The sequence below is a fragment of the Cuculus canorus genome, chromosome 1, assembly GCF_017976375.1.
Source record: "Cuculus canorus isolate bCucCan1 chromosome 1, bCucCan1.pri, whole genome shotgun sequence".
In the NCBI taxonomy this organism is placed as follows: Eukaryota; Metazoa; Chordata; class Aves; order Cuculiformes; family Cuculidae; genus Cuculus; species Cuculus canorus.
In genome coordinates this window covers 208982746-208995491 of record NC_071401.1, presented here as the reverse complement: position 1 = coordinate 208995491, position 12746 = coordinate 208982746, and the positions used below count along the sequence as shown (strand labels likewise).

Here is a 12746-nt window from a genome sequence, read left to right as displayed (position 1 = left end):
CAAAATGACACATGTGCCCCTCTGCCCACACCCTCCGCCAACTGCGCTCCCACAGGGCACAGTGTCCCCAACACTTCCCCCGCGCCGTGACCCCGCGCGGCCCTCAGCCCCTCCAAGATGGCGCCCCCTTCTATCGGGCCCGCCGCGACCTCACTAATATGACGCCCAGCCTATCGCCCTCACCAAGATGGCGTCCCTGGTTTCCCCCTCCTCCCCCTCCCCCCATGGCGCACACGCAGGGCAGATCCGCCCCGACCTTCTCAATATGGTGCCCGTGCCCCCTCACCATCCCCCAATTGCGCCCCCGCAAGGCAGAGTCTCCCTGCTCCCCCACTCCCCCCCGACGCAGCACTCGCCCTTCCCAAGATGGCGCCGCGCTCCTCGCCCTCCCCAAGATGGCGGCGGCGCCGGGCTGTGACGCCGTGCGTCGCTCCCCTCCCCCCCCCCCCCCGCTCCCCCGCCCCGGCCTCCTCCTCCACCGCCGCCGCCGCCGCCGCCGCCGCTTCTCCCGCCGCCGCCGCGCGCGGCCCCGCGCCCGCGCCCCCCCCCGCGCCGCCCGCGGCCCCGCCCGGCCCCGCCGCCGCCCAGCGCCGCAGCGCAGCCGCTCTGAGGTGAGCGCCCTACCGCGCAATCTCCCAGCCCCGCCGGCCCCGGCGCAGCCGCAGCAACGCGGGGCCCCGCCGGCCGCTCCGGACCCGTCGCGCCGGCTCGAGGCTGCGGAGACGGGCTCGGGGCGCGGGGGCGGCTATGGCGGAGGGGGGCTCGGCCTGAGGCGCGACTGGCCGGCGGGCCCTGCTCCTGCCTCCATTTCCCCTGCCCTCCCGCTTTCCTCCTCCTTCTCCCCTTCCCTTTCTTCCCTCCTGCCTTTCTGTTTTCTTCTCCCTTCCCTTCCCTTCCCTTCCCTTCCCTTCCCTTCCCTTCCCTTCCCTTCCCTTCCCTTCCCTTCCCTTCCCTTCCCTTCCCTTCCCTTCCCTTCCCTTCCCTTCCCTTCCCTTCCCTTCCCTTCCCTTCCCTTCCCTTCCCTTCCCTTCCCTTCCCTTCCCTTCCCTCTATTTCCTCCTCTTTCCTTCCTCTACTTCCCTGCTGTTTTCTTCAGCTCCCTTCTCTATTTTTCTCTCCTTCCCTCCTCTTTTTTTTTCCATTCTATTTTCCCCTTCCCTTCTGTTTTCTTCCTTTCTCTATTTTTCTCTCTTTCCTTCTGTTCTCTTCCCTACATTTCCCCTTCTCTTATATTTTTTCCCATTCTCTTTCTCCTTTTCTTCCCTCTTTCTTTTCTATTTCCCTCCTATTTCCCCTTTGCTCCTGTTTTTTACCTCCCATTTCCCCTTCCCTCCTGTTCTTTTCCCTCCCATTTTCCCCTTCTCTCCTGTTTTTTTCTCTTTACCATTTTCCCCTTCCCTTCTGTTTTCTTCCTTCTTCTCCCCATCCTTTTCTTCCCTCCTTCATTTCTATTTCCTCCCCTTTCCTTCCTCTCTTTCCCTTCTCTTTTCTTCCCTACTTCCCTCCTGTTTTTATTCCTTCTGTTCTCTCCTGTTTTCCCCTTCCCTTCTGTTTCCTTCCCCTTCCTTCGCTATTTTTCTCTCCTTCCCTTCTGTTCTCTTCCCTGCATTTTCCCCTTCTCTTCTCTTTTCTTCCTCCTCGTCCCCTTTTCTTCCCTCTTTCCTTTCTGTTTTCTTCCGTTCTCTTCTGTTTTCTTCCCTTCTCTCCCCTCCTTCCTTTCCCTTTTCCCTCTCTATTCTCTTCCCTTACCTTCTTTTTTCTTCCCTCCTTCCCCCCTATTTCTTCCCTTCCCGTCTGTTTTTTCTCTCCCATTTTCCTCTTCCCTTTTATTTTCTTCCTCCTTCTCCCCATCCTTTTCTTTCCTACTTCCTTTTTACTTCCCTTACCTTCGTCTCCTTCCCTTCTGTTTTCTTCCCTTGTTTCTCCCCTCTTTTTCTTCCCTTCCATTTTCCCCTTCCCTTCTGGTTTCTTCCCCCTTCTCCCCCTCCTTTTCTTCCCTCTTTCCTTTCTCTTTCCCTTCCCTTTCATTTTCTCCTTCCCTTCTGTTTTCTTTCTTCTTCATCACCTTTTCTTCCCTCCTTCTCTTCTATTTTCTTCCCTCCTCTTCCTTTCCATTTTCCTTTCTCCTTCCCTTCTGTTTTTCTCCCTCCTTCCCTTTGCTTTCTTCCCCCTTCCCTTCTGTTTTCCTTCTTCTCTTCCCATCTGGTTTCCTTCCTCCCTTCCTCCTTGCCCCCCTCCTTCCTTTTTGGTTTTCTTTCCCCTTCCCTTCTGTTTTCCTCCCTTTATTTATTCCTTTTCCTTTCTACTTTCCCCGGGGCCGGGAAGCAGGGCTGTGGGTGAGCAGCGAGCACAGAGGCCTCTCATTGCGCTCGCAGCTCTCGCCCCCTGTACCATCAGGATTTGGAACTCTGCTGTGTGTGATTACCCTCTGGTGGCACTGTCCTTCTTTGCAGAGTTCAGGACTTTTTAGCTTTGGAAGGGCTTTGCTGCTCTGGGTTTTGTCCCTGCTGCCTCGGCTGTGCTGCGATCCAGGCACGCTTTGGGCTCTTCCCAGATCTTGGGTGCGCTTTGGGCTCTTCCTGGATCCCAGTCATGGTTTGGGATCTTCCTGAGTTCCGGGCATAGTTTGGGCTCTTCCTGGGCACAGTTTGGGCTCTTCCTGGTCATGGTTTGGTCTCTTCCCAGATCCCGGGCATGGTTTGGGCTGTTCCTTGACCCTGGGCACACTTTGGGCTCTTCCTGCACCCCAGGAGCGCTGGTGGTGTTGCGGTGGCTATGTGCGGCCCAGATCTGCCCAAGTTTTGTGCCTGACGTCATGGCCGCCTGCATTTGCCTGCGTTTTCACAGCAAAAGAGGAAATATATCTGTGTTTTAACCCTTTCTTCAGGGTTTTACTCTTCTCGGTCATGGATGAATGTTAGAATGAAGTGTAATTAATTAATGTCATGTACTTGTCTGGTTTTCTGCCAGCGTTTGCTCTTTTTCCCCTGCATCCTGCGTGTTTTTTGACTGTTTCTCAGTGGTATCACATCATTTATGTATAGGCTCTATGATGAACAACCTACAGGCTCTTACACACAGGCCATAAATACAGCCGGGACCCCTCTTACAACACCATACTCTGCAATAGCGTCCGTTTCACAGGGTGTGAGGCCCGGCATGTGCTTATGTTGTGTCTCTTGTAAACCCCTGGTGCTGGCAGCCTGAGTAGAATCCTGGAATGGTTTGGGCTGGAAGGGACCTCAAAGCCCATCCAGTTCCACGCCCTTCCATGGGCAGGAACACCTCCCACTGGATCAGGAGCTCCAAGCCCCATCCAGCCTGGCCTTGAACACCTCCAGGGATGGGGCAGCCACTGCTTCTCTGGACAACCTGGGCCAGGGCCTCCTCACCCTCAGTGTGAAGAATTTCTTCCTAAGATCTCGTCTCAACCTCCCCTCTTTCACCTCAAAACCATTCCCCTCATCCTTTCCTGGCACTTCCTGATCAAGAGCCCCTCCCCAGCTTTCCTGGAGCCAGCTGCTCTAAGGTCTCCCTGCAGCTTTCTCTTCTCCAGCTCTTTTTTCCAGCCTCAACAGCCCCAGCTCTCACAGCAGAGGTTCTTCAGCCCTCGTATCATCTCTGTGGCCTCCTCTGGAGGCGTTGCAACAGTTCCAGGTCCTTCTTACATTGGGGACTCCAGAACTGGACACAGGGTCCAGGTGGGGTCTCACCAGAGCGTTTTTGTGTCAGTTTGCTCTGTTACCTGTGGACCCTGTCAATAATGGATGAAGTGCTCGGGTGCTGCAGACTGATAGCGGCACGCAGGGTAACTGAACTCCTTCAGCAGAGACAGAACTCATCTGACTGCACATGAGCAGGAGAACACGAAGGTCTGTTCTCATGGACAGAGAATCATACAGGCATAGAATTGTAGAATTGTTGGATTGGAAAAGACCTTTGAGATCATTGAGTCCAACTGTCCCTGTCACTACTGAACCATCCCTAAGTACTTCATCTACCCAGCTTTTAAACCCTTCCAGGGATGAGGACTCCACCACCACCCTGGGCAGCCTTTGCCAGGACCTGAGAACGCTTTCAGTAAAGAAATTCCTCCTGATACAACTTGAGGCCATTTCCTCTTGTCCCATCCCCTGTCACTTGGGAGAAGAGACCAGCACCCACCTCTCCACAACCTCCTTCAAGGCAGCTGCAGACAGTGATGAGATCTCCCCTCAGCCTCCTCTTCTCCAGGCTAAACAGCCCCAGGGCCCTCAGCTGCCTCTCAGAACCCTTGTTCTCCAGACCCTTCCCCAGCTTCATTCCCTTCTCCGGACACTCCATCCCCTCAAGGTCCTTCTTGGAGTGAGGAGCCAGAACTGAGCCCAGGAGTTGAAGGGTGGCCTCCCCAGCATTGAGTCCAGGGGCACAATCCCTGCCCTGCTCCTGCTGGCCACGCTGTTTCTGGTACAGGCCAAGAAGCACACTTTTTGCTTATCACTAAGAAATGCAGTCTGAGAGGAACTGAGTCCCTCCCACTGTTCATTATATAACCATCTAATTAAAGTAGTCAAGCGGGGATGATTTAAATTAGACATTGGGAAGAATTTCTTCACTCTGAGGGTGGGGAGGCCCTGGCCCAGGTTGCCCAGAGAAACCGTGGCTGCCCCATCCCTGGATGTGTTCAAGGCCAGGTTGGATGGGGCTTGGAGCCCCTGATCCAGTGGGAGGTGTCCCTACCCATGGCAGGGGTGGGACTGGATGGGCTTTGACGTCCCTTCCAGCCCAAACCATTCCAGGATTCTGTGAATCTGAAATTGGGATTTCCATGTGGATCTGTAAATAAAATGAAGGAGTGTGTGAGCTGACACATCTTCACTTGGAGAATGCCGTTTATCACACATTGTGTTTCCAAACCCGTGGCTGCCCCATCCCTGGAGGTGTTCAAGGCCAGGTTGGACGGGGCTCTGAGCAACCTTGTCCAGTGGAAGATGTCCGTGCCTGAGTTATCCTGGTGTCCATGTGAGCTTTCCCTGGAGCTACCAGTGCTCTGGCTGAGGCAAGCGGTGGAAGAGAAGGGCTTTGGCCACTAGGCCAGCCTAGTTCAGCTACTGGGGTGATGTAAAAGTGGATTTTTCCCTCTATGGTCTCTCCGATGCGTAGCTCCTCCTCCCTGACGGCCTGGGCATGAGGGAGACCAGGCGTCTGCTCCATCTATGTGGAGTACCATGGTGAAATCCTTCCTGCTCTTATCATTGTGCTGGAGCCGGAGGACAGTCTTCAGGTGGAAACCACCTCATCCATGCGTTCTGAGTCTTCAGGTGGAAACCACCTCATCCTCGTGTTCCAAGTATTCAGGTGTAAACAACCTCATCCTGTGTTCTGCCCATCACTTCCTGACAGTTCTGGTGCTAAACACGTGACGTTGCACTGTGAAAAGGGCTCCTTGCAAATTGTGTTGCCCTTCATGGAAAGAATGTCCTGTTGCATCGCCAAATGGCTGCTTCCAGCAGAAGCCTTGACAGTGAAGAGGAGGGGCTGTGCCCGATAAATGTGTAAAATCCCATTTGTTGCTTTTTCACACTCTGTGATGTTTTCCCTGCAGTGTGAGGGGTTTGCTCCTTGCAGTGAGGTGCTGGTAGGAAGTGCACGTTAATAAAAGGAGTATTGGGTTATTTTAGGTCTTTTCATGTTGAGCCTGGTAGCGTAGGGTATTTTTCTTCATCCTAATTAAAGGATCATTAAGCTTATACCGCGCCACGTGAGGACGCTGTGGAACGAGGTCTGGTTTCTCTTGTTCCTCTTAGTGCTGGAGTCACTGCGTCTCTGGTTTGCGTGTCCACGTGCTGCTGGAGCCGGGTGACATGAGGTATTCACTTCAGATGTGGTGTAAGGTGTAAATAGGCGCATCTTATCTCGCCTCTGTGCAGGGGACCCGTGTTTGCTGCTGACAGGAGGCGGCATCCCAAGTCCTGGCATGGCTGTCCCACCTGAAACCTCACACCACTTCCAGGGTGACAGGTGCTTCACTGGGAAAAAGATGGGGTTTTGAGGTGCAGGCCAGCAAATGCTCCCCATGAGCGAGGGAAGGTGTTTTCCACAGTCAGGGGAAAATAGGATTTGGGGATTTAAATGTGGATTTTAAATGAGTTGTGGTGATAATTAAGGTGTTAATCAGGCTTGTCCCTGGTGAGGAGCACTGGGGACATGGTCTGGTGGTGGGCTTAGCAAGGCTGGGTTGATGGTTGAACGCAATGATCTTAAAGGTCTTTTCCAACCAAAACCATTCTGTGATTATTTCGATGTCAAACCTGCAGCGCCGATTCCCGCTGGGCACCATTTTATACAAGAACGGTGTCAATTTTATCCTGAAGGTGAATTAACGAATAACGTTTAATGAGTCAGAGGCACCAGTGCAGCGTGACGGGTGGACATTGTGGAAAGAGCTGAATCTCTGCTCTCAGAGTCTGAAACCACTGGCTGAGGCGGACGTGAGCAGCCTCTCCTTTCTCCCCATGGAAGCGAGACCAGAAGACCCAGGTCTGGCTTGTTGGTCTGTAGCAATGAGAGATGAGGGTTTTCTCCTGCGTTTGGTCACAAGTGGCATGCGCAGAAGCCAGCATGGTTGTAATGGGCTGGTGCAGACCTCCTGCCATCTTGGGTTTCACTTGGAAGTGGTTTCTCAACCAGCACTGTCAGGAAATGCTGTGAGCGAGCTCTGTGCCCATGCAAGTCCAAACTGGCTGCAAAGTGGACACCTCTGCATGAGATGTGGCTTCCAGGTACTGGACAGTGTCAGTACTGGATAGAGAAATGCAGCTGGGACAGCACCAAGCTGGGACTGGCCTTCTCTCTTTTGTCGGAGGTTGCCCTCTGTCCTTCTTTAGGCGTTGGCCTCAGTCCTTCATCAGAGGTTGCCCTCCCTCCTGCCCTCGAGGTTGTCGTCTCTCCTCCCCTCAGCTGGAGGCTGGCAGCTCCTCTAATCCAGACCATCTCAAGAGCTATCAAAGCCAGAGCAGTTCTGGCTGTTGTCATTGGAGGGCAGAGACTGCTCTCGCAGGACTGATGAGGTTTGAACACTGGTGATTCTGGTCATGAAAATCATGGGGTCTAGAGTGTGTCTGGAGAAGGGAACAGAGCTGGGGAAGGGTCTGGAGCCCGGGGTTTCTGGAAGCAGCTGAGGGACCTGGAGCTGTTTAGTCTGGAGAAGAGGAGGCTGAGGGGAGACCGCATCACTCTCCGCAGCTCCTGGAAAGGACGTTGGAGCCAGATGGGTGTTGGGCTCTGCTCCTGAGGAAGAAGGGATGAAATGAGAGGAAATGGCCTCAAGTTGTGCCAGGGAAGGGTTAGACTGGATATTGGGAAATATTCCTTCATAGAAAGGGTTCTCAGGCCCTGGCAGAGGCTGCCCAAGGCAGCAGTGAAATCTCCAGCCCTGGAAGGGTTCAAAAGCTGCATGGATGTGGTGGTGAGTGACAGGGTTTACTGGTGGGGTCGGCAGTGTCAGGTTTATGGTTGAACTTGACAGTCTTTTCCAACCTGAACATTTCCATGATCCTGTCATCTCTGGGTTCATGTTGCCGTTGTTTCCCAACAAGGTCAGCTCTTCATAGTTAGTGAAACCATTGTAATCTGCTGCTGAGGAACCAGCCCTAGCAGGAGTTGATTCCGTATCTACTCAAAGAATGTGTAGGGACCTTTGTGCCAGCAGAGCCGCAAGTGGTACCAGACACATCCAAAGGGTTAATTACCCCAAGCAAGATTTTATTTTATTGGTGAATGCAAATTATTGTTTCTCAATGGGCCAGTTTTCATGTCGGAATTGTTCCAGGCTGGTCATGGGATGTAAAATGCCAGCAGAGAGATCATGGAATCATGGAATCATTAAGGTTGGAAAAGACCTCCATGATCATCCATCCCAACTTCACCATGGTCATCTCCAAGTCCAGACTGTCCTGGAGGGTGGTGCCTGCGCTTCCACAGCAGCTGAGGTTAAACTGCTTCAGTGGCCAGAGGGATAAAAATAAGTCCAGGCTGGGCAAAAGATTTTCCAGTGATTTCTTTTATGATGTGGACGATTTATTTTCGGCTCAGTTCAAAGCAGCCATGAAGCAATGTTAAACCAGGAGGTGGTGGCAGAGGGCGGTTTCCCCAGCAGGACGACCCACATGGCCCCATGTGGTTCTATACTGTTCAGATTACATCTTCGTATTCACAGCACAGAATACACTGAGCAGATGAGACCTTCCATTTAATCCATGTGGGTTTTTTGGTGGATCAGAAGCTCTATGTGAGCCGTCAACATGACCTCGCAGCTCAGAAACCACCCATGTCCTGGCTGCATCGAAAGCCGTGGGACCATCAGGGAAGGAGGGGATTCTGCCCCTCTGCTCCGCTCTGGGGAGACCCCACCTGGAGCCTGTGTCCAGTTCTGGAATCCTTAACGTAAGAAGGAGATGGAACTGTTGGAACGGGTCCAAAGGAGGCTACAAGGATGATCCGAGGGCTGGAGCTCCTCTACTGTGAGGGCAGGCTGGGAGAGTTGGGGTTGTTGAGGCTGGAGAAGAGAAGGCTGTGGGGAGATCTTAGAGCAGTTTCCAGTACGGAAAGGGGCTCCAGGAAAGCTGGGGAGGAGCTCTTGATCAGGGAGTGCAGGGGTAGAATGAAGGGAAAAGTTTTGAGCTGCAAGAGGGGAAATGGAGATGAGGTCTTAGGGAGAAATGTTTTGCTCTGAGGATGGGGAGTCCCTGACCCAGATTGTCCAGAGAAGCCGTGTCTGCCCCATCCCTAGAGGTGTTGAAGGCCAGGTTGGATGGGCTTGGAGCCCCTGATCCAGTGGGATGTGTTCCATGGCAGCAGGTGGAACTGGATGGGCTTTTGAGCTCCCTTCCAACCGAACCCATTCCGTGGTTCTGCAGTTCTGTGAAAGCTGTGCATGATGACTCTGCCTGTCTGAGCTCTTGGAGCCATGTCCTACCCTTTTGTCTGTCTCTGTGCTCCTGGCTCTCTACTCCTGAGAACATGAACATGTTTCCATGAAGAAGGTGTCCATCCAGAGCTTTGAATTCCATGGCTCTGCTTATGGGTTCAGAACTAGCTGGGTGTATTTTGTTGTCCCCCACTGCTGCTCATCTCTCTCCTCCTGCTCTTTGCCACGAGGGGCTTAGAGAATCTGCTTCTGATATCCTGATTCTTCTAATGCAGCTGGAAAATCCTTAAGGATGAGCACTTCCTTCTCCACAGCTAGATGGTAGGCACAGACTGGAAATACCCACGTCCCTCCCATTTTGTTCCTTCCGCCTGGATTTGTGTTCCTGGCGTGTGGTTCAATCCCAGCTGACTGCACCGTCGGCCACTTTAGTCAGGGCTTCACCTCGAGGCGCAATGAATAAACACACTTTATATGATGTTAGTGCTTGGGGTGCCATGATTTTGCCAGTAGCCGGGCTCTGAAGGAAGGGGATCTCAGGGTCCTGGTTGATGGTGAGTTGACTGTGACCCCTGGTAGGCAAGAGGGCAACCGTGCCCTGGGCACATCCAGCATGGCATCACCAGCTGGGTAAGGGTGGGGATTGTCCCGCTCTGCTCCGCACTGGGGCAGCCCCACCTTGAGCACAAGATGAACAGGATCTAAAGCTCCTGGAGAGCATCCAGAGGAGGACCCGGAGCCGGGGAAGGGTTTAGAGGGGTAGCGTGTGAGGAGCGGTTGAAATCCCCGAGTCTGTTTGGCCTGGAGAAGAGGAGGCTGAGGGAAGACCTCATGGCGCTCTGCAGCTTCCTCACACAGGGAGGAGGAGGAGCAGGTGCTGAGCATTTCTCTCTGACCCGAGGGAATGGCAGGAAGATTCCAGGAGAGGGTTAGGTTGGACATCAAGATGAGGTTCTTCCCCCTGAGGGTGGTGGAGCACTGGACCAGCTCCCAGGGAAGCAGTCATGGTGCCAAGCCTGTCAGTGTTCCAGAAGCATTTGGCCAAGGCCCACAGCCCCATGGTGTAAATGTTGGATTGTGCTGTGCAGGGACAGGAGTTGGACTCGATGGTCCTTGTGGTTCCAACACAGGGTGTTTTATGAGTCTATGAATACAACAGAAGGGGTTGATAGAGCACAGCTTGCTGCCAGGAGACTCTGTCCTGGCATCCTCAGTTGTGTCCTGAGCTGTTGAGGTCAGAGGAGAGAGATCATGTATCACCCTGGAGTGTCTTCCGTGAGAGCTGGGTCCCAAAGTGGCCAATAGAGGATCCAGCTTCTGTTGGAGCTCTGAATGTGCTGTGTGTGGGGCATATTGCCTTGGGGCTATGGGATCCTTGGAAATCCTTCCTCCAGCAAAGCTGACCACTTCGGTGTGCCGACCTGTCTTGTATGAAGTAGGGATGTTTCAGAACTCTTAACTTGAGTTTCCTCCTCTGGCTCCTGGCATGGTGATCGTTTCCCTCTCGTGGGAGAGCTGTGAAACTGGGGGAGGTAATCCTTGGTTCCTCATGGTCACCGCCAACTCAGAAGGCTTTAGTTGCCCTCTGTTGACCCACATCGGTGTCAGTAACTCCTGCCTATGGTTTTTGTCTCCCTCCAACAGTAGGTATTGATGGAAGAACACGGAGTGATCAAAACAGAGCACATGGCTACCATCGAGGCCTGTGCAGTGGCCCAGCAGGTGCAGCAGGTCCATGTGGCCACCTACACAGAGCACAGCATGCTGAGCGCGGACGAGGACTCGCCATCTTCACCGGAGGACACCTCCTATGATGACTCTGACATCCTCAACTCCACAGCTACCGATGAGGTCACAGCCCACCTGGCTGCCGCAGGTAAAGCCCGTGGGCCGCTTGCCTCTGTTTGCCTTGCACGGTGTTTGTGCAGAGGCTGTGAGCAGCGCTTGGGGTGCTGGGGGATCAGGTCACCCCGTGGGAAGCTCTGGATGCTTCCTCACCACCTTGGCTTTGAGAGCACCACTTTGCAAGGTCTGCTGGCGCTCAAACCCTGCCTCTTCATGTATGTGTAACATAGGGGTGCTGGTACGCCTGTGAACCTCGTGAGGTTCAACCAGGCCAAGGGCAAGGTCCTACACCTGCGTCGGGGCGATCCATGGTTTCACTGCAGACTGGGAGACAACGTGATTGGGAGCAGCCCTGAGGAGAAGGACTTGGGCTTTTGGGGGAGGAGGAGCTTGACATGAGCTGGCAATGTGTGCTCCCAGCCCAGAAACCACTCGTGTCCTGGGATGCATCCAAAGCCGTGGGACCAGCAGGGAGGGAGGGGATTCTGCCCCTCTGCTCCGCTCTGGGGAGACCTCACCTGGAGCCTGTGTTCAGTTCTGGAATCCTTAACATGAGAAGGAGATGGAGCTGTTGGAATGGGTCCAAAGGAGGCCACGGAGATGACTCAAGGACTGGAGCCCCTCTGCTGTGAGGACAGGCTGGGAGAGTTGGGGTTGTTGAGGCTGGAGAAGAGAAGGCTGCGGAGAGACCTTAGAGCAGCTTCCAGTACGGAAAGGGGCTCCAGGAAGGTGGGGAGAGGCTTTTTAAAGGGGCCTGGGGTGATATGATGAAGGGGAATGGCCTGGTTGAACCTCAAATAAGTGACTTCCACCTGGGCCTGCCGTGGGACTTGCCAGTCTGGAAAATGGAGCTTTTTGATTCACCTCTCCATGCGATTCCCAGCGCCATTCATAGTGGGACCATGTGCTGTCCAGAATTTCTCCAGTGGCAGAGAGGAGGGAGCATGGCTGCAGGGAGCTCAGCGAGGAGTTTGGGTCCCCCCAGTCCAGTGGGGAAGCCCTGGAGCTGAGCTCATAGGAGCCACCTATGCTGATTCACCCTTTGTGGTTTGCTTTCTAGGCCCTGTGGGGATGGCAGCAGCTGCTGCTGTGGCAACGGGTAAAAAACGTAAGCGACCACATGTCTTTGAATCCAACCCATCCATCCGCAAGAGGCAGCAGACGCGTTTGCTACGGTAAGGACTCCTGCCTGCCTTCACACCTCAGTCCACAGGCGTGATCTGATCCCAGTGCCGTGCGTGGTGAGACTGCACTCTGCCCCGAAGCTGTCCAGCTCGGGGGCGTTTGGAGCGTCTTGTCTGGAACCCAAGAGCTGCGCTTTGGTTTGCAGAAATGGGTTAAGTTGCAGCCCTGCTTATCTTTGATGTGATATTGGGATCGCTGGGACTCGAGCGACCCTTCCAGTGGGATCTACCGTACTGCTTGGACCCCAGCTGGGTTACAAGTGAAAGCTGTTGGGTTAACACTGCCCTGCGAGGTGTTCACAGGGGCTTTAGAATCATAGAAATTCTTGGTTGGAAAAGATCTTTGAGAACAACAAGTCCAACCATCCCTGTCACTACTGAACCATCCCTGAGCACCTCATCTGCCCAGCTCTTAAAACCCTCCAGGAATGGGGACTCCACCACTGCCCTGGGCAGCCTCTGCCAGGGCCTGAGAACCCTTTTCATGAAGAGATTTTTCCTGATGTCCAACCTGAACCTCCCCTGGCACAACTTAAGGTCGTTTGCTCTCGTCCCGTCTGCTGTCACTTGGGAGAAGAGACCAGCACTCGCCTCGCTCCAACCTCCTTTCAGGCAGTTGCAGACAGCGATGAGGTCTCCCCTCAGCCTCCTCTTCTCCAGGCTAAACAGCCCCAGGGCCCTCAGCCGTCTCTCAGAACCCTTGTTCTCCAGACCCTTCCCCAGCTCCGTTCCCTTCTGTGGACGCTCCAGGCCCTCAAGGTCTTTCTTGGAGGGAGGGGCCACTGAGCAGCACTGAGTCCAGGGGCACA

At 54.0% G+C, this 12746-nt stretch overlaps 1 protein-coding gene across 3 annotated transcripts in view; it reads left to right on the top strand.

The window, feature by feature from the left end:
• Positions 1 to 520: 520 nt before the first annotated feature.
• NRF1 (nuclear respiratory factor 1) overlaps positions 521 to 12746 on the top strand; it is a 56143-nt gene continuing 43917 nt past the window's right edge. For 2 of the 3 annotated variants that reach the window (XM_054058477.1, XM_054058461.1), the window contains exons 1-3: positions 521 to 611; positions 10553 to 10784; positions 11814 to 11928. In XM_054058477.1, coding sequence (XP_053914452.1) covers positions 10562 to 10784; positions 11814 to 11928 — 338 coding nt within the window. In that variant the 5' untranslated portion in view covers positions 521 to 611; positions 10553 to 10561. Of the gene's footprint in view, positions 612 to 7296; positions 10441 to 10552; positions 10785 to 11813; positions 11929 to 12746 lie in introns of those variants that run through there. The other variant, XM_054058469.1, reaches the window with a different exon arrangement.